The sequence below is a fragment of the Carettochelys insculpta genome, chromosome 2, assembly GCF_033958435.1.
Source record: "Carettochelys insculpta isolate YL-2023 chromosome 2, ASM3395843v1, whole genome shotgun sequence".
NCBI classification, from domain to species: Eukaryota; Metazoa; Chordata; order Testudines; family Carettochelyidae; genus Carettochelys; species Carettochelys insculpta.
Genome location: NC_134138.1, coordinates 74,087,032 through 74,111,323, shown reverse-complemented (window position 1 = coordinate 74,111,323; position 24,292 = coordinate 74,087,032). Strand labels below are relative to the sequence as shown.

The window sequence follows — 24,292 nt, the reverse complement described above, 5'->3', positions numbered from 1 at the left end:
TTATACCAAAGCTGCTTGGTGCAAAAGGCAGCTGCTGACCCCTGTTCTCTGTGAGATAAAAGATGCTGGTAATTTGACCCATCATAATGTACAGAACAGAGAGAGGTGACCAGCCACAAGAAATCAACATGGGCTGCACTATAGAAATTAAGCTACTAAGATCAAATGGTTGAACACTCCAACAAACAAAATGAGACTGCAGCTCCCACAATTGAAAGACATGTTGAGGAGGGTTAAGGTACATCATACCTAGCAGAGACCCCTGAAAATCATATCGATTAGATGGTTTTTACAATGATTGTGGACAGAAGACAACCAAGGGGTAAGACAAGACTTAGTACATGGACTGGATATCAGAAGAACTTAGAGACACCAGTTTGCATGATAGCCAGGAATACAATAATAAATTTTGGAATAAGGCCATAAAAAGTCATAAATACTGAACAGGGGAGTGGCAAGAAAGAAGAGACCCTTGCTCACTACTACAGAAAGATTTAATCTTTTAAATTATTTAATAACCAAGTTACTGTATTATCTTCTTAGAAACATGACACCTGTGTTCCTTGATTTATCTAGACAATTAGGTTCATTATGGAGTCTGAAGTTCTGGTATTGATCGATAAGACCCTAAATGATTTGGTTGTTGCCACACAGCTTCTCTTCTCATGTCAACAATCAGAAGACACTCAGGATATGTCTATACTACAGAGATCTTTCGAAAGAAGCCCTTCCAGAAGAGCATCTTTCAAAAGCGTGTGTTCACACACAAAAAAGCAAATCAAAAGAGTGATCTGCTTTTTCAAAAAACAGTGTCTGCACAGACCCCGTTTTGAAAGAACAGGCCAGGGATTTGGGGGAAAAAAAAAAAAAAAAAAAAAAAATCAGGTGCCATGAGGACTGCTCTTTCGAAAAAAGGGCCCTAAAGAGTGTCTACACATTTTCTTTCAAAATAAGCTATCAAAAGAAGGTGTTCTTCCCGAAACGGGAGTGGAAGAGTGCTGTTGAAAGGAGTGTCACATTCTTTCGATTTATTTTTGAAAGACTGCTTTGTGTGTGTAGATACTCCATGGGATCTTTTGAAAGAGCCTCCTTCTTGCGAAAAATCTGTCGCAAGAAACTAATAGTGTAGATGCAGCCTCAAACTGGAGTCCCCTTGATATAAAAAGGGGGGCTGTCATAGTGTTCTCTTTCAGTTGCTCACTATTTTGAAACTAGTCTTTGGGCTGAAACAGCATGAAACTCTTGATCCACTAGGCATACTGTAACAACTATCAATTTACTTAGAATTTAGGAATGAAGAGGGGAGAGGGCTTGTGAGGTAGGGGAGTATTAGTTGGGTTTAATTATGATTGGCTATTTTTAGCTTGCAGTTAACAGCTGTTGGCTTTACTGCTTGAAGGCACAAAATGAAACTTCATATTTCTTGTCTAAAAGTTCTGTGTATCAGACCAAATATTATTCTTGCCATTGCCCATAAAAGCACTGTAAGCAGTCACATGACCCAAACTGCTTAAACTACTAACAAGCCTATCAAAAGCAGAACATATGAAATAAACTCACAACTAAAGGCAGCATTCTCTCTTCAAAAAGGCAGGAACCACTGAGCCAAAGAATTGGGCACTGCCATGTACTGCTTGGCTGCAGAGAGCAGGTTGGGTATATATTTTGTTCCGTCTTCTCATCTAAAACATCTAACCTGATACGAAGTCACAGCATGCAACAAATACACACAGCACATTAAACCCTGAGTGCTGCAAATATCTTTTTATCTTTAGTTCCTGTAATTTCCTGCAAAGACCTCTGCTTCAGAATGGTTGGATGTATACGTTCGAGGAATGCCTTTTAAAGCTTGACAAAAAACAAGCAGTCCTGTAGCACCTTAAAGATTAACAATTCTATTTATTAGGTAATGAGCTTCCATGGGTAAGACCCACTTCATCTGACTGCTTGTTTTTTTGGGAAGCTACAGACTAACACAGTACCCCTCTGAGACTCTTTAAAGCTTGGTTTTTTTGGCTTAGGGTTTGGGTGTGTGGTTTTGGGTTTTTTGGTTTGTTTGGTTTTATTTTTTTTGGGGGGGGGGCGGGGGGACGACGGACGGGGAGAAAAAGCTCAGCAAAAGTTGTTGGTCACCTATTTGCCATGTACTGGGAGGGAAGAATTCAAAAGTTAGCTGTGCCCAACATTCTGCAATGTACATTACCCATAACTGTCACGAAAACTTAATATACATTTAATTTAAGCACTAATTGAGGAGCTAGTTTTAGAGTATTCCTCTCCTACTCAGAGATGACTATTATTTTGCTTTACTGAAAGCCATAAATGAAATTATTAACCCTTCTGCTAAAAGGGCGGTTTGCTAGAAATTGATTATTTCATCATATTGAAGCACAATTTAACTCTGGGCAATCCTTTGTTACTTTAGAGAATAATCATTAAAACAGGTTATCTAAACATAGTTAATTCCTGCAGAAAATACATACACGTATATTGAACGAAAGCTAAATACTATGTAATCTCTATCAAGGAAGAGATGTCCACCTGTGTCACACAGCCCTATGAACAACAAAGACTACAATTTGCAGTCATTACTGCGACAGAACTCTTACTTGCCCAAGCAAAATTGTAGACTTTGACCCAAGCTAACTGAATATATTGAGAACTTTGTGGCTCTAACTAACAGTGTGATTGAGGTAGTAAAAATTTCTGGCCCTCATTTTTCCAAAAATGTCTATATCCCTACCAAATTAAATCACTGGAGAGCCTCTTGCATGAAGTGTCATAAAAATATCCAGCATCTTTTTACATTCAAGATTTTAAAAACATCCATGAAAATATCTTAAAAATAGAAGGTCCATGCATATGCCGAACAACCCCTACTTCTTTTGCAAACAACTGAACTAGTAAACTCTTCAGTTAAAAATTACTCAAAAATCCACTTCTTTCAGCATACAAGTTTAACACAGAAAATCAAGACAGATTTACATGAACACATGACTTTTAGTACCATCTGTATCTACTTGTTATCCATGATGTACCTAGCATATTTGTGCTCTTAAAAATAGTCCAACTTTTCAAAGGTAGAAAAATAGATTACATTTCAGGGAAACAAGTGACCTATACAAATGATACTTACCAAAGTAATGTATTTCACAGTGCATCTTTTTTTTAAACCACAATCTATGTTTCTGTTTGCTTTCTACAGCACTTGGTGGCAATGAGTATATTCAAGTATTTCCTATGGGAAATGATAATACATCATATATTTCATTACAATGAATATTCCAAGTCTGCAAGAACTCACATCTTTTTCTCAGAGGTTAGTATCAACATTCTTCCAGTTTGAGCTTGCTCCCAATCATCCAAATACCAGTGGTGGTTAGTCTTCCATTTTATCTTATAATCCAGTTTCTGTATTTGTAATTCTACCAGCACGAGTAATATCATGCATAGGAAGAAATTAATTCTGAGAATGAAAGTCAAAACCACTTTTTCCACTTTAATTTCAGGACCAAAGAGAAACATACATGAACGTATTACACAAAGCAACACACTTTTAAAAATATTATAAGGAAACAATTACAACTGAAAAGCACAAAGAAAAAAAAAGAATAATACTAAATTATTTTTACACGAACTCTTTATGGCAATTGCTACTTTCATGAACTTGTACCCATAACGAACAATCTGAATAACCAGAATTAACATAATATTCTTACCAATACCTTTTAAAGTAACAGATCATGCAGTTTTATCACTTTGGAATAACTTTACTCCTGAATTCACTGTATTGGTATGCTTAGTGTTTTAAACTGTTTTCAAATACATGTAGTAATATCATGCTTTCATATGTGCAACAATATTTGTATTAATCTTTCTGAAACTGAAAAGTAGCCATAATATATTTTCTGCTGGGTTTAATTAGAATGCTTTAGTCCACACATAATCCCAGTATTGAGACATTAAAGGAAATTACAGCAAACTGCAAAGACAAAAAAACCCACCAGATTTGTATTAAACTGGCACCAATGGCAGCCAGCTATATTTGAGCTACTCTTTTTAAGCTCCATGGTTTACAGTTTCTTGAAGGCTGCTGGATGATATCAATTAAATCTGCATTAACTAAAGTATCTTCCGGGGGGGCGGGGGGGAACAGCTTTGACAGTATCTGTATTTGGCTTTTGGACAAGGTGTCTAAATTCTAGGGGCTTTTTCCTTTAATTTTGTTCTCATTTGGCTTAACATTCATTTTATTTACAATACTTTCTGCAGGAAATGGACAATAGTAACTGATAATATTCAACAAGAAGCGTACATGAACCTGGTTGTAGTATATCTTTTGACCAGACATACAAAAAGGTGCCATCTCTAGAGGTTATTTGTTTTAGTTTTAGATATTGAGTATGAAAATATAAATCCATACTTTCAAGTGATGAATAGTGTGACCAGTAGTAAATTAAGCAATTTTATTACATATACAACTAATATCTCTTTAAGAATTTTGTACTAAGAGTTTTAAGAAATAATAAAAATTGCCCACTCTTACTTACATTTTACTACTAAATGTATGGTCCTGAAGTTTATTATTAAACTGCCAGAACTCCTTTACTCCTGGCTTAGACTTTTTTTTTTTCCTCTTCTTCTTTTTAAGGCCCTTTTCAAAGGTCTAATTTGGTACTCTGGAATAATTTCCTATATTACGCAACTCAGAAACTGCACCATCCTCCCTGAAAGATAAGTCTAATGTTTAAAGAAATTGGTAACAGTCATGATGAATACATATGCCACACTAAGCACTAATTTATTAGTAGTACAGTGTAATATTTCACTAATTTACATATAATAAATGGTATTTTGCACTTCTCAAAGGCTTAACAGCATGATGCTGTAGTGATGTCATTAATTCAGTCTTGAGTACCTTCTCAAAATGTTACAGAATTTTTTCTAGTAAGTTTGATATACCACAGTATACAAGTATCAAAACAACAAACAAGATGAACTTTGTGATGAATTATCAGTCCTTTTTGTTTGCTTACTTGATGATTTCCACAATTCAATAATTGGGAGTGGGATCCCCTACTCAATGTGATATGCGAGATTCTACTATGCAACTTCTATTAAAAATGTTAAGTTTTTGACAATCTAAAATATTAAATTTGATCCCCACATCCAAAGACATAAGATTGCTGATGCACTATATGCAGAGTAGAACTTTCCAGTATATTGTGAGTGTACTATATGAGATAGTAGACATTTAAAAAAAATATATTTACTGAAAATTCTAGATCATCAGTATGCAAACTACACAACAAGATGATCTATGTTTTACTGAAACATGCAATTATTTTAGTTACATTAACATTTGTCATACTTATTTTGAGTAAAATCATATTGAACGCTTTGCAATCTGATTTCTAGGGACAGTCTCCTCAGAGAGGCATTTGGCATATTAAGTGCAAAAGAAGATTATAACAATTCAACGTACTGTAATAGTCACTTCTTTGTATCCTTCAAATATCTCTACATCTGTGGGTCCCCCACATTTCTTTCTCTGGTCATAGTGAAGTTTGCTCTTCTGGTTACCCATTTAACTTTCTGCAATTAAGTTAGTAGTTTTCAACTGCTATTCTATTCATTATTGCCTACCCTGGGGTACATTTACTTGTTTTCCCTATTTTAGTCCTTGTTTTCATGCTTTATTACTCTAACAACTAAATTTTTTTTTAAAAAAATCATGAGCATTAGACTATACTCTACTCTCATTTATACCTATGCAACTCTACTGAAACCAGCAAGATTTACAGGTGCATCTGAGAACAGAATTTTGTATTTACTTTTGAATAAAAGTATTGGACAAAGTTTACACAGATTCTAAACAGATAAGTGCATTTTAAAAGTTATGAGAGATATTAGGAAAGTTTACAAAATACCATAATTTATTCTATTAACATAAGCATAATTGCATAAGCACAGTCACTTTTCAAATGTTCAAGTATGCATATACACCTCTTGTGCACTCATCTCAGATTCCCCTCACTCACTGTGGCCAGTTTTAATACCCTGATCCCGCAGTAACTGTGTTTACCAGGGACCATTTAAATATCAATAATTTTAATCTACTCTGTGGCAATGCTCCATCTTTGTAACTAGTATCACATTATTTTTAAAGTATTGCAGTGTCTTATTAATTTTTTAAAATATAAAACTGTACATGAAATTACATGTACCTAATAAGATGAGAATGACAGGGGTATACTTTGAGGATGGAGGGGAAAAAAGAATTCATGTAGCAGATTATTATGCTTGAGAGCAGAACTTAACATGGCATTATTATGATCAAGCTGTTATTCTTTATTAGCCTCTCATAGCTGAAGTTTTTTAATTATTGTAATACATAGCCATTAGAACTTTTTTCACATTTGTTGTAGGTATGTTTCATGTTCTGAGGAAAACATTTTAAATCCATTACTAACTGCAATCTATCCAAATGTAGGTAATAGATAATTACATTGCCATTACTCAAATAAAGTATAGGGAGCTTCATGAGCAATTCAAATGAAAAGTAATATGTTTTAAGTTCATGTACCAAGTTTGCACAACTTATAAATCAACAAACATGTAAGTAACTCCTAGATGTGGTTTTCTATTAACAGGAAAAACACTCATTTTATTCGCAAGACATTTCACGAGCTAAATGCAGAAGTCTTCTGCCACAGGGTAAAACTCCAAAACACTTACTTCACAACTGATCAATACAAAATGTTACTTTGTTCTCATATTTGAATTATTTTGAAATAGTTCCCTAATGCTACCTAAACATTTGGTAATTGGTTAAAGATGGTTAGCAATTCACTTGCCAGATAGAAATATGCACTATCAAAAGTAAAGAAAGATTAAAAAGTTTACTATTGTATTTCAAGAGGATACTCTCAACAAGTATTTTGGCACCTCAGTAGAGGTGATTGCTAGTTCCTTCTAACACTGCAATGTATCTGAGGAGGGTTTAAGCACTGTTACATGTTTTAAGTTTTCCCAAATATTTTCCTTTGGTAAACAAATTAACTTGTTTAGGACCCCCTTCCTAACAACATTTCTGTAATTCGGAGAGCTACTTTTAAGATCTAACATGTTAGAGATACAAGATTTAAAAAAAAAAAAAAAAAAAAAAAAAAAAAAAAGCCTTAGTTTTTATATTATGAAATAAAACAAGTCTTTCAGTAAAACCATTTAAAATCATTACAATACTGGTTAATTCAGAACATAAGTAGTCAGCCACTTTATTCCATTCATTTTATGAAACATCTGCAGTGCACTGAAAGGAGGAGACTTAAGGGCACCATTTTGACTCAATAGCTTTGGAGATGGATGGCCATTAGAAGTCACTGCACTTTGGGTGCAGTGTACTTTGGATTAGATAAAGTGAAAAAAAATTAAAAAATATAATTCCAATTTCAAAGATCTGTACTTGGGGTAACTAATTTTTCAGACTAGTTTATTAAATAAAGCGGGCATGCCAAGAACCATACTTAGATTAAGCGTGCGACAAAAGCTTAATGTATGAGAATTTATATGCTTGCATTTGTTGAAAATTTTAGAATTAGTGAAGCTAATAAAACCTGTATAGAATCACTGAAGCTAATAAAACCTATGTAAATATTACCTGACAGGGTAGATAAATACCTACAAAAAGATTTAAATGCATTTAGAACATTCTAGTTCACCTACAGAAACTAGAACAACTTTATCAATAACAGCACATGAACATTTACTTCCTTAGGTACTTACAAGACAAATTTTCAAACGATTTATCATTTATCAACTCAAAGCTATAGAGATCAGAAAAAGGACTATCTGAATTCTAAAATCTTCAGTTTTCTGAAATGTTATTTTTATTTCTACCAAACATGACCTCATCAGTGTATGAGAATTCAGCATTCTATGAAATGAGAGCAACTAAGAACATAAAGAATACTATCAAGTAAATTTTACTATATAATCAAGTAGAATAATAAAATATAGATAAAACCCAAATTAGAGTGTCTGAATATCTTCCCCCACTAAATGTTGTACTACATTTGGATGCAGTGGATTCACTTGCAAGTAAGCAATTGAGAGTCAAGAAAGATACTCAGCAACTATTAAACCATATTTGATGTTATGAACAATATTTATACCTATATTCTGGACTGCAAAAACTAAATAATTTATATTTTCAAATAAATGAATGTTTTAAATTAAACGCTTCCGATCATCATAAGTGTATAATTAGTTTAAAATTTTAGACGAAAGTCTTATATTTGGTATCATTATTACACTAGTTAAAAGATACTTTTGTATAACCAAAAACTAAAACATTTCACTACACTAAATAAGCAAATTACACTTCCAAGAATTTTGTGAAATTTTTAGTTTTTCAAGTCTGTATATCTTCAATAAACAAAAAAGGAAAAGATTGATGAAAAAAATAATTTGAGAGGCCCCTCTAAGTTTGATTTGTTTTGAAAAGTATATGAAATCTCTAAAACATGGACAGAGTATTGCAAAAATGTACAGTTTCATTCCTTCATGCTAACAGATTAATCCTTCTCTCTTAATGAGCTTTCTTCTTGCCCAAGAACAGTTGATATGATTTAATTTTCAAAACTGCAAGTCACTGGAAAACTATGATTTCTTCCAAAAATCTGTAACCACAAGACTATCCCATTCAACAAACTACTTTACACTTCTTTTTAGTCACTTTTGCAATAAAGGTCTAGATTACATGTAATCACAGGCTATTGAACATAGTCGGCTACTTCAAGTCATATTTAATGTCCACAGGACAAAAGAAGCCATTTGTTAAAAAACTTCCCTATAGGTTTAGTCCTCCTCCTATCTCTGGAAGCAGAATCCTGGTATTTAAGTTTTAATTTACAATTAAATATAAAGGCTACAAGAACAAAGCAACTGTAATGAAAAAAAATTCTGATAAAGATATCAAACCAGTATATTAAGGAGTTATGCTAAAAATTTTAAAAGTTTGATGTTTTACGGAGAATTAAAATATATACAAAAGACACCACAGTCATAGATAGACAAATAGAAGAATTCACACCATAGTAGTTAAACATTTACTAATATAAAATACAGGTGGAGTCTGTACCAGCTACCACACTGATTTTACTGTATATATGTGACTTGAGTTAAGATTCTTTAAAAACTAGAGGTACTTTTTCAAGAGATGTTATAATTACACAGCTAAGGTGTACGTGTAAAAAGACCTTAGATTGGCCAATTAAAAGCAAACTGTTACTGCGCTATTTCCAAAATCTTCTGGACCTGTTCTTGGGTTTTAAATACAAAAGAAGCTTTGGAATGCTTTTCAACAGATAGGTATACGTCCCCCTTAAAGGTGAAATTACACAAAGTGAAGATTATGCACTCAACTTTTTACAAGATGGCTATGAAATGTTGTTATGTAATAGCCTTTAGGTTTCCTCTCAAGGAATTCAGAATTAGTAGAAGAATGCTATCATTTATATTAATAATGTTAGACTTTCAAATTTCTGCAACATCCATTCCCAAATTGTTTCCAAAACACAACATTTTAACTAATACATTAAGAAAAACCCTCCTGAATATTTCCTAACACAAAAGAAATGCTTGGCTCCTAAAGAATCTGCAAAGTTACCCCTATTATGCTGCATTAATTTATCATACAAAGGTCCATTTAACGTTTTTATCTAAAAAAAACCCACACCACCTCTTTGCTTTAAGGGAGAGGTTCAGCATAGGTGTTAACTAGAAGAAAAGAGAAGCTGTCTCTTTAAAATGCCCTGCTCTGTCTCTGATCCCACGTGGAACCACCACCAGCAGTACTTTCGCATTAACTTCAGTGTGATGCAAGATGAGGCATTATTTTATATAAATAAAATGAGAAGGTTGCAGAATACATTCTTTATGGAAAACAAACAGGTGAACTAAGCATGTCAGTGAAATCACATGCCATCCCCAGAAGAGGTGCCCTCACTCTGCGCCCTCTATGCTAGAAGAGGTGCCCTTACTTTCTCTCTATGAGGTAATGTTCCAATCCAACACTACACTGAAGGATCCAGTTTAAATAGAGGAGGGAGGCACAAGAAAAATTTGAATTTCAAATGCAACGAAAATGTACTTTATAAACCGGAAAGGTTTACTCTTTGCTTCACACGTCCTAATTAGATCAGGAAAGTGACACTACAAAGGCATTACATTCCGGCCAAAAATAAGAAAAAGGGAAACCAACCACACACAAAGAGCATTAAAAAGGTAATTATAAAGGACCAAATATAGCATTTATCTTATCTGAAATCACTTCAGATTACCCCAAAGTTAGGTAGTTTCTGTACTATCATCTCCCCCTATCCCTCATCTGAATGGGATTTGCACGTTTTCTCATTGTAGGTGGCGAGTAAAAAGAGGCTTTGCCTCTCTCAAGAATTCATCAACAAAAAAATAATAAATATTAACTCCTTGCTCCCTGCAACGTTAAAAGGGGCATGCGAGGACACCGGGTTGATTCTGTTACCCTCAGGAAGAAAAGGGGGGTCAGTCCCGATTTTTAAGTATTTTTGGGAATTTTTTCTAATTTTTATTTTGTTATATGCCTCAGTTCTCCCTCCATTTTGGTTGTTTATGATACTGACAACAAGCTGTCCCCGCTCGCTCTCTCTCCGGATCTCTCCTGCTTTCAGTTAACAAACCCCTCTCCCCAGTGCAACAACACTGCACTAACTTGGAGTCACTCTTTCCTCTAAACATAGTCGAACGGGAAAGCCAAAGGCTCCGGGGCGACTCGGAGGCGGGGGGAGAGCACATATATTCGTTTCTTTATTATGAAAGGGAAAACTTCAGTCTTCTCCCCCTCCAAAAACGAAGGAAAGGGGGGCTGAGTTCCCCGAAAGGGCTCGAGAGCCCCCTAAAGAGCGAGCTGCCCGCTTCCTAGGGCACTCTCCAAAGAGCCGGATCCACCCGGGAAATTTCTGTGCAAAATGCGCCTGGTTTGATGCTTTGGGTGAATTTATATTAATTTTTCCCTCATTTTTTCGGGCAGCCCGGGCTTTAATGTCTTCCGCTCCCTCTCGCCGCTGTCACTCTGCTCGCAGCGCAGACCCTGGAGGAGGCGGGGGGGTGCCAGCAGATGAGGGGGGAACTTTCGCAAAACTTTTCCGAACTCCCCCTGGCAGGCGGGTGGGGGGGGAGGGAGAGCCCCTCTCCGTCCTTGCGGTCCCCCCGGCACACTTCTCTCCCTCTTTAACAACTCCGGGGCAGGCGGGAGGAAGGGGGGGCACCGAGCTGCACTCCCAGGCTGTATTTTTACAAAGTCCATTTTCCGGGCTCACGACTTTTCTCGCCTCCTTTCTGCCCTGCGACCCCCCAGCCGTGCGGTGGGGGGCAGCTGAGAGATGGGAGGGGGGCGAGTAACACAAACTTTTCCTTGCCGCTGCGGGCTGCTCCGCTCTCCGCTCCCCCTCCTCCTTCTCCTCCTCCCCCTTCATAATTTAAATAACCCTGATATTTCCCTGCTAAACCCCGGCGCCTGCCCCCCAAACCCGCAGCAGACTCACCGCGGGAGCCTCAGCATCCCCTCTGCGCCCCGTTTCCACCCTTTACAGTGTTCTCCGATTTTTCTGTAATTTTTTCCCCATATTTCGGGCTGGACGCGGCGGGCCTGGAAATTGTTTGCTTTCCCCTCTTTCCAGCAGCCATTGTAGTGTATGCGCTGCGGTGCAGCCCAGCCTGCCGCACACGCCGCGCCCACATCGCCCGCCGCCCACACGCGCCGCGGGTTGGCCGCCTCCCCCCGTCACTCAGGACCCCGGCCACGCCCCACTGGAGGCGCCTGCGGCCCGCGCTGCCCGCGCGGTTGGTGGAAGGAGACGCCGCTCAGGCCGGTAGTGGGCGGGGCCGAGCGGGGATTGGCGGACCCGCCGCGGGCTCGGCGCTGCCACTCAGGCTGGCCGCGGAGCCGGGAGTGGGCGGCGGCGGTGTCAGTCCGGGGGGAGCCGCGGGGCCAGGAGCGGGCTAGGCTGCGCCCCTACATAACGGCTGCCGCCCGAGTTGCTGACGTCTTTCGAATTGGAGACGGGGCTCGCGCGCTTGTCTGTCCGCGCGGGAGGTAAGTGTGGGGCCGGGGCGTCCCTCCGCAGCCCAGCCCAGCCCAGGCAGAGAGCCGCCGCCGCCGCCGCCCTCGGAGCGGCGCTCCGCCTGCCTGCCGCGGCGTAGGGAGCGGGGCCCGCTCGCTCTCCCGCCCCGGCGGCAGGGGGCGCCCCGGCAGCTGCGGGGCCGAGGAGGGCGGGCTGGGGCCGTAGTCCGGGTCTCGCTGTCCCTGGGACAGGAGCAGGGCCGGAGGGACCCCCGATACCCCGTCTCCACGCACGCTGTGGTGGAACGGGGAGCGGGCGTGGTAACGGCTCCCCTTTGCCGGGCCTGTGCTGTGTGGCCCCGCGGGGGGAGGGGGGCCGCAGCCTTCCCCCTCATCCCCCGAGCGCCACCGGAGCGGTGACTTGTCCGTCGGTAGGTTGGGCAGGGAACTTTCCTGCCCCGCTTTGCGGAGGGAGCGGCCGTGCGGCGGTAGCCCCCCAGCCTTCAGCCCCCCCGTAACGTCCTGCTGTGCTCTCACCCCTCTGGGTGTTCGTTCAGCTCTCCTCGGGGGCAGCGCTAGGGCTGGAGGCTGCTGAGCTCGGCCGGAAGGAAGTAGTGGGAGCGGGAATAAATAGCTTGATGGCCCTTGAGCTGCTCGTCTGCCCTAGGGTTAAACTGTGGGGAGCAAACACTTTCTCTGCCTTTGCTGTTCTTTAGAGCTGCTAACTAATCCTGTAAAACCATTGACGGATAGTAGCATAAACAAACCCTTGATGTGTTCGGGGTTGGGCCTGTATTCCTGAAGTGGAAAGATCAGTCAGTAGATGTGTAAATCAAGGGTGGAGGGGAGAGTAGGTCAGGAGAGAGTATGTCCTTTTAAACTTCGCTAAATTAAATGGAAATAGTATTGCTTGTGACCTACCGGCCTGTCACGCCTGATAGTAGGTTGTGCTCCTAATGTTGTAGAAAAACAAGAGTCCTGTGGCACCTTACAGACTAACCAGTATTTTGGAGCATGTTTTGGTCTTTGCCCATGAAAGCTTATGCCTCAAAATACCTATTAGACTATAAAAGGTGCCACAGGACTGCTTGTTGTTTTTGGAGGTATAGACTAACTTAGCAGCCCTTGCAATAATGTTGTTGAAGCAGCTCACAGAAAAATAAGTTTCAAGACCTGTTATTCCCCATCGTTCCTTTACCTGTTTTTTGTAGTAGTGTCCAGTGTGTTTGCCCACAGACTTGCAGGTTTAAGCATTTGCACATCATAAACTAAATCACTGAGCAATATCATAAGAACAAAACTTACTTTGTAAGTATCAGTTTGATTAAAAAAAAGTACACTTTTTATGGTTCATTGTCAACCAGACTGGACAAATTGACAAGCACAGGAAATGCCTTAGCTTTAAATCAGCTGCTAGTCGTTTGTGCACTATCAGTAGTGTAAACACTAGAGAAAAATCTGCTTTCAGGAAGCAACTTTCCCTTTCTTAATTGAAAGATCATTTTTATGAAGATAGTTTTAAAGGCATATCTTCAGTATGTCCTTATCGAGCACCATTTTATAAAATAAGCGCAACACACCTCAGTTATAAAGTTCTGTTTAGGTGCACCTGAAACTTCATGCATGTAGCATTGATATAGGTGGGAAGTAGAGTCTTTATGGCCTTTCCTAACTTCAGTCTAGGAAATGGCATTACCATTATGTACTTCCATTTTATTTTTAAACACCCCTCTAGCAAAGAAGCTGAATATGTATCTCCAAATGCAACTAAAATTTTAGGCTGACTGTGCCAACAGTTGCTAAAAAGAACCTGTAGGTATGTGAATGAACACTTTTTAATTTGTATGCAGTCTTCCCATAGCAGTGAAATCTGAGAATTCAAATGCTTCTTAAAAGAAACAATATTCTGAAATGTGGTTCTCCTGTGGGAAAATGCCTATTAATAGAGCCCTGCACAGACACAAAATTTGTATCTGCAGCTGCAAAAACAAGCCACAGATACCTGTGGCTTTAAAGTGATATCTGGATTTGTAGGGCTCTCAGTATTAAAAAGGGACCTTGTTCCAGGTTTGTGTCGGTGACTTTATAGTGTTCAGAAAATGTGCTCCAACTGGGTCTTAAATACGAAACTTATGCTGGTGTTTCTTCCTTGTTACGCAGTTGCCTTTGGTGCAGATCAAACCACCCCCAAACAAATTCTGCACCCACTAGTAGCAGGGCACCTTGGTTTCAGAGAGGCTGCCCAAGTGTAACTAAGGGAGGATTTGGCCTGCAGTTGAAACAGTTTAGTTGATTTGCAAAAAACAATTGTTTCCCACTACCTCCTATAACCTTATTGGCTCTGCAGTGGTAAGAATGCTAACGGACTGAGTACGTTGCTTGTTGAGATAAGCAGACTTGTTTTTTACTGGAGATACTCAAAATACAAATTTTTATATGAAACCTTATCATCAACAGCAGCTTTTTGAAGAAAACCAGTATTTAAAATCAAGTGGAAAGCTTTGTGTCAAACAAATTAGTTTTCTACTTCATTTATATACCGCTTCCAATTACCAAACTAATCTTCAATATTTGTAGGTAAGCATTGTCTTAAAATCTGATTCTTAAACATGAAATAAGTAGGATATAAATAGACATTTCCCAAAAAGGAGCTGTTTTTGTTTGTGTCAAAGGCATAATTGATTGGTGATGCAGTGTTAAGTCTAGATGGTTCTGTACTGAAAACTTAGTTTACTCTTGAGTCCTGATTCCCGGGGACTTGTCTAGGAGCACTTGTCACAAGGAAGAGTTTGAAAGAAAATTGAAAAGGAATAATCTGGGTGCTAGGTTGGTCACCAATTTAAATTAGAGCAGTTTGAGAGCTTCTCTAAGTAGTGGCTGTGAAAAGTCCAAGGACTCTTGAAAGACCAGGGGATTTTGGGGTGCAGGAATGTGAGACTCATCCCTTTCCTCATCCAGATCTTGACAGTGAATGTCAAGAATTGGCTTAGAAGCAACTACAGAAGGCTATCTTTGGCAAATAGAATCCTGGTGACTACCTAAACTGCTCTGAGTTGCTTTGTTGTTATCAGAAGCATGAAGCTTCCTAGTACTCAAGAAAACCAGGCCTCTTTTTATGCAGAAAACTAAAGAAGTTCAATAGTCCTGTTTTTTCTAAAATTTCTAAATTCTGTTTAAAATTTCTGCAAGATTTTGTGCTTATGTAGTGTGTTAGAGATTTCAGTTAAACCACTTGAAATTCAAACTGAGCCTCAACATTAGTGGCACTCATGAGTCAAATACAAAAAAAAATCAACCAACCAACCCAAAACAAAAACAAAACTACCCTTTCTTTCCTGCTTCTAGCTGCAGTGAGACTTTTAGGATGTCCAGAAATGTGCAGCGACTTAGAGACCATGATGCAAATCCATGTATAGCGGTAAGATTGGCCAGTTATGGTTTAGTCTAAAGATGCAATATTTTGGGGGTATGAAACTTAACAAAACAGTTCCTTCTAAAAGCAAGTATTTTATACTGCTTCATTTCTGTTTGGAAGTGGGGGTGGTGTGCATGTAAACATTGGAAATATTTGAACCTTAAAAGTTGAAAATACTAAGTTCAGAAACCAATAGCTTTTCATGAAGGGATGAGATAGGTTTGTGGTTATCAGGTTTGGAATTCTGATTATAGTTTCAAGGACAGACTTAAGTCCTGGTAGCTTGGATTTTTTTTCTTTTTGAGATAATTAAATCAAGCACTGTGCAGTTTACAGTACTGTGTACCTTTTGAAAGAACCAAATAGAACTTCTGCTTGCACTGTGCAGAGAGTGTCTGCTCCCCACACCCCTACTCAGAGGTGCTGAGCAGCCACAGCTCCTAGTGAAGTCTTTGCTTTCAGGTTCCCTGACCCTTCTTATAAAAGCAAGACTTTGACTTACTACTTCCCTAGCTATTGTTTATAGCACTCAGGTAGGTTGGCTGCCTCCCTTAATCTTATTTTGTGAAGTATTTGGGGGATTTTTTTAGAATGAAATAATACCTTAAAATGCATAAATATATTTATGCACCAGAGCTCTCAAGTGTGACATATGTCTTCTATATTAAAGGAAACAGATGCCTCTAGACAATGTATGGATGACAATAACTACAGAAAGGATATGTGTTCCTCCTATTTTTTAAAGTACAAAAACTGCAGAAAATTTTGGGTAAGTAGGCATGAGCAAAATTCACAATCAAACAGCAGTTTTGTTTATCAGCCCTTTGGGATTATCCCTGAAATTGATGCCTAACACTAAATATTTTTTGCATTAGATAATTCTAGTTTATACTGTCAATATTCTGACATATATTGAAGTTCTAGCATTTTTATTTTGATAATGCTGAAACTGAAATGAAATTGAGTTTTGCTTCAGTGTAATGTGGGTACTATATCCTGACCCAAATCTCATGGATGTACTGTTTAAATTCTCTTTCTAATGCAGTAAACTCTTTTGTATCTAGCAGCCCTGGGACCGGGAAGATGCCAGATATTTAAATATTCTGGATAATAGAGAGGTATACCTAGCAATGCATAATACTAAATAAAAGCAAAATTAGATATTAAGAAATAAAAAAAAAATACATACAGGATACTTTATTTACCAACAATATTGTATGCTGTAAACTTATGTTTGCTGTATTTATTTGTATTTACTTTCACAATACAGTTAAAACCCTGATTTATGTGATTTTTTTTTTTGATGTATGCATTACATGGATTAAGGCAAGTCAGAATCAGCAAGTAGAGTCAGCTGGGGAAGTGGAGGAAGCCAGGGAGGAGCTGTGCGGCCATGCCTGTCTGCCCCTGGCTCCCCCAGCTGGGGAGCAGTTGTGCTGGACTGTGCCCATCTTTGCTGCCACTCACAGGAACCAGAAAACTGGTCAGCACTGCTTCCTGGCTCTAGCGAGTGGGATGGGGGGGAAGGTTGGGAAACAGGCAGCTCCCCTCTGCTTGCACTGACCGACATCCCAGCTTATGTGAATTTTGACTTATGCATGGTTGCTCAGGCACACAATTTACATGTAAGTTGGGGGGGGGGGGGTTATTGTACTGTACTTAGGGAAAATTTAACTAAAATGTACTTTAGTTAAATTAACAGTTACTTGAGAGTTCTGGATGTTAGAGTGCTGGATACGAAAGACTCTGTATGATCAGGGAGTTTTCTTTCCTATGTTAATTTCCTTCACCATTACATTCACTGTCTTCCCTGATACTTTTGTCTTCTTTGGTCCCTGTTAATATCCTAACTTCTGTTTGTTTTTTTCCCTCATTGGATTTCATGCTGCTGTCACTTTTCTGTTTCTTTCTAATGCTAGCTACTTCTCTTTCAGACAGAACATTTTGTAGTGGAAATAACTGCAGAGAAATCGCTCTTGGGCTCTATTAGCAGCACCCATTAGCTGCCAGCTCTTGATTTAATACTTGTAGGCAAACTTGGTTTTTGGTGGATTGTGCAATTATGCATTTAATCTGACATTGCTTTGAGAACACTGTAGTTGTTTACAAATATTTTCTTCCATTGTCTACTGCAATTATAAAATGTATGAATTATCAGATGTTACTTCATCTAAACACACTGGTGTTATCAGCTAATTAGATTTTAAGTACCTGGTTTCTGATATAAAACTCCTCTCAGAAATCCATTCACCAGTAGCTAAATTAGATGCAGAAATGTCCTGAGAAATCGGTATGTTCTTATATTTATTTTCTTCTGTTTACAGCATGCCATTATGATACAAAGGAGAAGAGAGGGGGTGAAACCAAATATGCCTACAGCCAAAGAGAGAGAGAGTATGTTGACGTCAATAGGAGAGACACCATATTGACCACGCAATCTATATTGTTTCATATTTACTGTTGTACATATGAAAATTTGTCAGCTAGACAATAAACTTTTTTTTAATGTTGTCTCTTTATTTTATCATACCATGCTGTCACCTGAAGAACATTACCTTTAAATTGTAATCTTTTTGGGTGGAAACAGATAGACCTGGCAATGGCAGGAGCTGCTTTTATGTTCCGACAGTACCTGGCACAATGGGGTGCTTCTCAGGGTAGGGCTTCCAGGTTCTACCATGGTGCAAACAAATAATTGTGTTCCTAAAAGGTATCCTATGGACATATAGAAAGATGGCCTTTAGGCAGTCACAAAAATAATTCTTAAATTTTCATTTAATGCTGACTACCACATAGTGGGTCTTGATAACAAAGACAACTTTTTCAAAATAAGCTTTGGCATAGCAGCATATATATGGCAGGGAAGAGAGCATCTGCCTCTACCAAGAATTGCAGAAGAAGAGGAGCTACAGCGACTAGGGTGGTATGGTACAACTTAACCAATAATTAGTATCCTATTGTCTTCCTTAATAGTTAAAATAGCAGATAACTGAGCTGGGTTTTTCATAATGTAGGCACAAATGCCACCATTTACATGAGTTACAGTAATCACAACTCTAATTGGGTGTATCTTGCAACAGTACAGCGGTGAAGTTGCAACTTAAAAAACCCAAATGTAATACAAATTACTACTAAGAAAAAATAAGTATCTGGGCTTTAGTGGAAACCACCTTCCACATGATACAAAAAAACCTGTTGCATCAGATTTGTGCAATAGCCATCTGCTTCTGTGGGAAGAAGTTGGACTCCACTGCTTTTACTAACTTGCCTTTTGGTTAACTGTTGGATGAAACACTTGCTGGTGGTAGTGCACCAAAGTAAGGGGTAGTAAATATTAAATTAGTTGACAGAAAATGTTTAACCTACAATTAGTGTAGGGAAGGGGCTATGCACAAGTCTTTTAAAAGCCCAAAATCCGTTTTAAGGAGATAAATGCGATTTGGGGCATTTAATAAGCCTGTATATATCCAGTTCCTCCTATCTATGGATCTGTAAAATAACACCAGAGGCACTTAAAGGGTAAAGCCACACCTTGAGCACGTTAGTACATAAAAACCTTTGACTTTTTCTTTTTTTTCCCCCCCCTGAAAGTGACTTCAGATTGTTGGACCCATCATGTATGAACCATGGTAGAGTTCTGTGGTTTATGTCACTGCTTAATCAATTACCCTGTCTTATCACATTATGAATTTCCCACTGTTAGAATCATGGTTCATGGTTTAATGCTATTCTCTCAGAGGAAGCAACTAAAACAATGTGAAATTGTTAAGGCTGCTCTTGCAGTGGACTTAGCCAGACTATTGTGGCTGACTTCCACTCATCATGCTGCATCTGTGTTGCAGTTTATAGGGTGACTACTTTTGTCTGTGACATAATGATCTAGGTCAGTGGTTCTTAACCTTTACTGCAGGCTGCAGCCCTTTGGGTCTCAAAATTTTGTTGCACCCCTTATCAAAAATGGAGCGGGTGGGGGATTGTACACCTTTAAATGCTTATTAAATATATGTAAAATAGTTTTATTACTCACCACAAATAATAGTACAGAAGGCATACAAAAATATGCAAGTACTATCCAGAGAGGTTGCAGAGTTTTGCTGTGGAAGTAAACTAACTGATGTGCTAACAGTGGCTGACTGAATTCAGACAAAGCTATTGCGCTGCTGTATTATCTGCACATGTCAAGAAATACCTCACAACAAGGCAATACACTATTTTGTAGCAAGATAATTTTGCTACAATTACCTTAAAAACTTTAAAATAAATTTGTGTATATTACAGTAATTGTTAAATGTATAATGTTAATAAATACTTAGCTTTGATGAAACAAAACAGTTGTGCTTATGTGCCTGTGCTTAATTTGTGCTTTTAATGATTTACCTTCTTTAAAAAAAAAAATCTGGCATGTCTTGCATTCCCCAGAAAGGGCATAATGCACCCTGGGTGGGAGGGTGGACTCCAGCTGAGAACCACTGATCTTGGTGTTTGTGACTCCTTCATGGCAAAACTAGATCAACAGGTAAGATCTGAATGCAGAGACTTTATAGCAGCCTTGTAGAACATAATTATCCCACCTAGGTGTGAAAACTCCTTCAAGAAATCAAATGTTTTCTTCTTAGTGTGCTTTCTATAGTTAGCCAAATGTTTATTTTAGTTTTCATATCTTTGCTCACCAGTGGTTGATTTGTTCACCCTTACTACAGTATAGGGTGAGTGAGGAACTATAAATGTGAAACAAAACCTTACATACACAAGTTGGAGTTCTCTTAATTTTAGTAATGTGTGATCACTGATCTTTTAAGATAAGAATATTGGTCTTTTCATTATCTCCCTTAAAAAAAATAGGGTGTTTTGTTTTTATTTTGCTTATTTTGTTGAACACCCATAAAGGGCCAGCATATTTGCCCCTGCTTTCAACTTTATCCTGGTGTGAAGTTATAGGAGTACCTTAAGGTAGATACTCATTTGTTCCCCCTTCCCCGCTCCGAAGAATTGTAACTATGTCTAGAAAGTAATGTTTCTTAAGGTGTTTCACAGCTGGTTGGTGCTGTTATTTTGTGCAAATTCCTAATAAAATAAGCTTGTTAGCTTGTAGTCTAACTTCTCCCTTACCAAGCAAGTCCATGTCAGTGCAAGTCTTCAGATATGCAAAGAGCTTGGAACAACTGATACACTGCATAAATGGATAAGATGCGTGATCTAAAAGCTTCAATGTGGACAGAAGTTTAGATGCTCTAAACATTTGTGATTTGTGTAAGGTGACTAAGCAAACATTCCAAACTGCAGCTCTATACCATCTTAAATTGGTAAAAATCAAAATGACTAAAGTTCAGAAGAGAAGAAAAATAGCTTATTTGAAAATATTTTTCTCCAAGAATGAGCATTCATCAAACACCACTGTAGGCTTTGTATGTGGTTTATTTATTCTTCATAGTAGATGTGTATCTGCTTAGGAATAAATAAAAAAAACTAAATCAGCCACCTTCAGAATGTTAAATGTGTAATGGAGTTCTGCCTGGTCTTTGTCTCAGCTAGAGCTTTTTTTGAGTTGGCGATATAAATACATTTACAGTGATAGTCCCTCAAATCTGTTTTTCTATCCTGACTTCCTTTCCTCTGTTTAGTCTCAAATATGCAAGTATTTTTTATATTCCTGGATGTCCAGCTGCCACCGGAATCTGATCATAGTTAAAATGAAATCCTACCCTTTTCCATCTTCTTTCTGGCATTATTTTAAAAAAATTCTAGCTTTTGTGTAGTTGAGTCCTGCCTTTCTTGTCCATGCTCCTTCATTCAGGCAGTCATGCTAATTTTTGCTCTTTTATGCTGTTGCTTGTCAATATTTTAGCATGTTCTTGTCACAGCTACTGCAGCCTTTTTCTCTAGTTTCTGTATTGTCCCCACTACCTGCAGTCTTAAATATACTAACAAAAGTTGTTCTTGCCTGCCAGTGCAGCTGTTATTCTGTACAATGAATCCCTAATTTCCCTTTGGATCAAGTTCAAATTTCTCATGCTGAAGGTTATGCTACTACCTGAATTTTGCATCTTTCTTCCTTTATAAACTTACACAATCTTTTTTAGCCTTCTCAACGTTGAACATCTTCATGATTCTGTTACGCAGGCTCATTTTCCTTCATATTCCTCCAGGGCAGTGGTCTGCAACTGAAAGAGCGAGAAGAGCCATTTTTTCGAGTTCAGTTACAAAATCAGTACTTCAGTTGCAATGCATGTGAATACGAGACAGTCCTTAATAAGTAATGTCAAACCCTACTTTTTGTCGCCCCCATTTTAAGAACAGTGCACACACAACGATTTGTACCAGTTAGAAAGTTACCTCCATCTCCAGGCTTTACATGTCTCAGCTCCCAAATGTGCCTCCCATTCCAAGCTTTAGCCCCCCATCCTGCAAACCTGCCCCACCATTCCCTGGATGCCCCACCATTCCTCTAATATGAATATGGCATTAGGAATATATTACCGACCACCTAACCAGGACAGTGATAGTGATGCTGAAATGTTAAGGGAGATTAGAGAGGCTATCAAAATAAAAAACACAGTAATAATAGGAGATTTCAATTATCCCCATATTGATTGGGTGCATGTCACCTCAGGACGGGATTCAGAGATTAAATTTCTTGATGCCTTAAATGACTGCTTCTTGGAGCAGCTAGTACAGGAACCCACAAGGGGAGAGTCGATTCTCGATCTAGTCTTGACTGGAACGCAGGATCTGGTCCAAGAGGTAACTGTTACTGGACCGCTTGGAAATAGTGACCACAATATAATAACTTTTAATATTCCTGTGTTGGGAAGAACACCGCAGCGGTCAAACACTCTGGCATTTAATTTCAAAAAGGGGAATTACACTAAAATGAGGAAGCTAGTTAAACAGAAACTAAAAGGTAGAGTAATTAAACTAAAATCCCTGGAAGCTGCATGGAAACTGTTTAAAGACACCATACTAGAGGCCCAACTTAAATGTATACCCCAAATAAAAAAACACAGTAAGAGACCTAACAAAGAACCACCATGGCTAAACAACCATGTTAAAAAGGCAGTGAGAGAGAAAAGGGAAGCTTTTAAAAAGTGGAAGTCAAATCCTAGTGAGGAAAATAGAAAGGAACATAAACACTCCCAAATTAACTGTCATAATGTAGTAAGAAAAGCCAAAAAAGAGTTTGAGGAACAGCTAGCCAAAAATTCAAAAAACAATAGTAAAATGTTTTTTAAATACATTAGAAGCAGGAAGCCTGCTAAAAAAGCAGTGGGGCCCTTGGATGATAAAGATATAAAAGGAGCAATCAAGGAAGACAGTGCCATTGCGGAGCGATTAAATGATTTCTTTGCTTCAGTCTTCACGGCTGAAGATGTTACAGAGGTTCCTAAATCTGAGCCAGCCTTTTTAGGCGACAAATCTGAGGAACTCACTCAGATTGAAGTGACATTAGAGGAGGTTTTGGAATTAATTGATAAGCTGAATAGTAACAAGTCTCCAGGACCAGATGGCATTCACCCAAGGGTTCTGAAAGAACTCAAATGTGAAATTGCGGAGTTATTAACAGTGGTTTGTAACCTATCCTTTAAATCCACTTTGGTACCAAATGACTGGAAGACGGCCAATATAACACCAATATTTAAAAAAGGCTCTAGAGGAGATCCTGGCAATTATAGACCGATAAGTTTAACATCAGTACCAGGCAAATTAGTAGAAACACTAGTAAAGAGTAAAATTGCAAGGCACATAGAAGAGCACGAATTGTTGGGCAAAAGTCAGCATGGTTTCTGCAGAGGGAAGTCGTGTCTGTCTAATCTATTAGAATTCTTTGAAGGGGTTAATAAACATGCGGACAAGGGGCACCCAGTGGACATAATATACCTAGATTTCCAGAAAGCCTTTGACACGGTCCCACACCAAAGGCTTTTATGTAAATTAGGTGGTCATGGGATAGGAGGAAAGGTCCTTTCATGGATCGGGAATTGGTTAAAAGACAGAAAACAAAGGGTGGGAATAAATGGTAAATGTTCACAATGGAGGGGGGTAACTAGTGGTGTTCCCCAGGGCTCAGTCCTGGGACCGATCCTGTTCAACTTGTTCATCAATGATCTGGAAAATGAGGTAAGCAGTGAGGTGGCAAAGTTTGCAGATGACACCAAGTTGTTCAGGACAGTCAAAAGCAAAAGGGATTGTGAAGAACTACAAAAAGATCTCAGCAAACTGAGTGATTGGGCAGCAAAATGGCAAATGAAATTTAATGTGGGTAAGTGTAAGGTAATGCATGTTGGAAAAAATAACCCAAATTACACGTACTACGTGATGGGGTCAAATTTAGCTACGACAGATCAGGAAAGGGATCTTGGAGTTATAGTGGATAGTTCTCTGAAGACATCCACGCAGTGTGCAGCGGCAGTTAGTAAGGCAAATAGGATGTTAGGAATTATTAAAAAAGGGATCGATAATAAGACAAAAGATATCATACTTCCCCTATATAAAACTATGGTACGCCCACATCTCGAGTACTGCGTGCAGATGTGGTCTCCTCACCTCAAAAAAGATATATTGGCATTAGAAAAGGTTCAGAAAAGGGCGACTAAGATGATTAGGGGCTTGGAAAGGGTCCCATATGGGGAGAGGCTAGAGAGACTGGGACTTTTCAGTTTGGAAAAGAGGCGATTGAGGGGCGATATGATAGAGGTATATAAAATCATGAATGGTGTGGAGAAAGTGAATATAGAAAAATTATTTACCTTTTCCCATAATACAAGAACTAGGGGACA

At 38.6% G+C, this 24,292-nt stretch overlaps 2 protein-coding genes across 5 annotated transcripts in view; one reads left to right on the top strand and one right to left on the bottom strand.

Annotated features, from left to right (window-relative positions):
- Positions 1-11,717, bottom strand: part of PLAG1 (PLAG1 zinc finger) — a 66,262-nt gene extending 54,545 nt beyond the window's left edge. For both annotated transcript variants that reach the window (XM_074987165.1, XM_074987166.1), the window contains exon 1: positions 11,586-11,717. The gene's annotated coding sequence lies outside the window, so the exon portion shown is untranslated. The remainder of the gene's footprint in view (positions 1-11,585) is intronic.
- A 288-nt stretch (positions 11,718-12,005) lies between these two features.
- On the top strand, positions 12,006-19,847 carry CHCHD7 (coiled-coil-helix-coiled-coil-helix domain containing 7). 3 transcript variants are annotated; one of them, XM_074985782.1, is made up of 5 exons: positions 12,006-12,136; positions 15,449-15,521; positions 16,189-16,287; positions 16,586-16,636; positions 17,843-19,847. In XM_074985782.1, exons 2-5 carry the CDS (start codon positions 15,468-15,470, stop codon positions 17,945-17,947), a joined length of 309 nt encoding a protein of 102 aa, XP_074841883.1. In that variant the 5' UTR covers positions 12,006-12,136; positions 15,449-15,467; the 3' UTR covers positions 17,948-19,847. The 3 variants fall into 3 exon arrangements, with proteins under 3 accessions (XP_074841883.1, XP_074841882.1, XP_074841884.1); XM_074985781.1 differs by having other exon boundaries at positions 16,583-16,636; XM_074985783.1 differs by lacking the exon at positions 16,586-16,636 and having other exon boundaries at positions 12,043-12,136.
- The last annotated feature ends 4,445 nt before the right edge of the window (positions 19,848-24,292 follow it).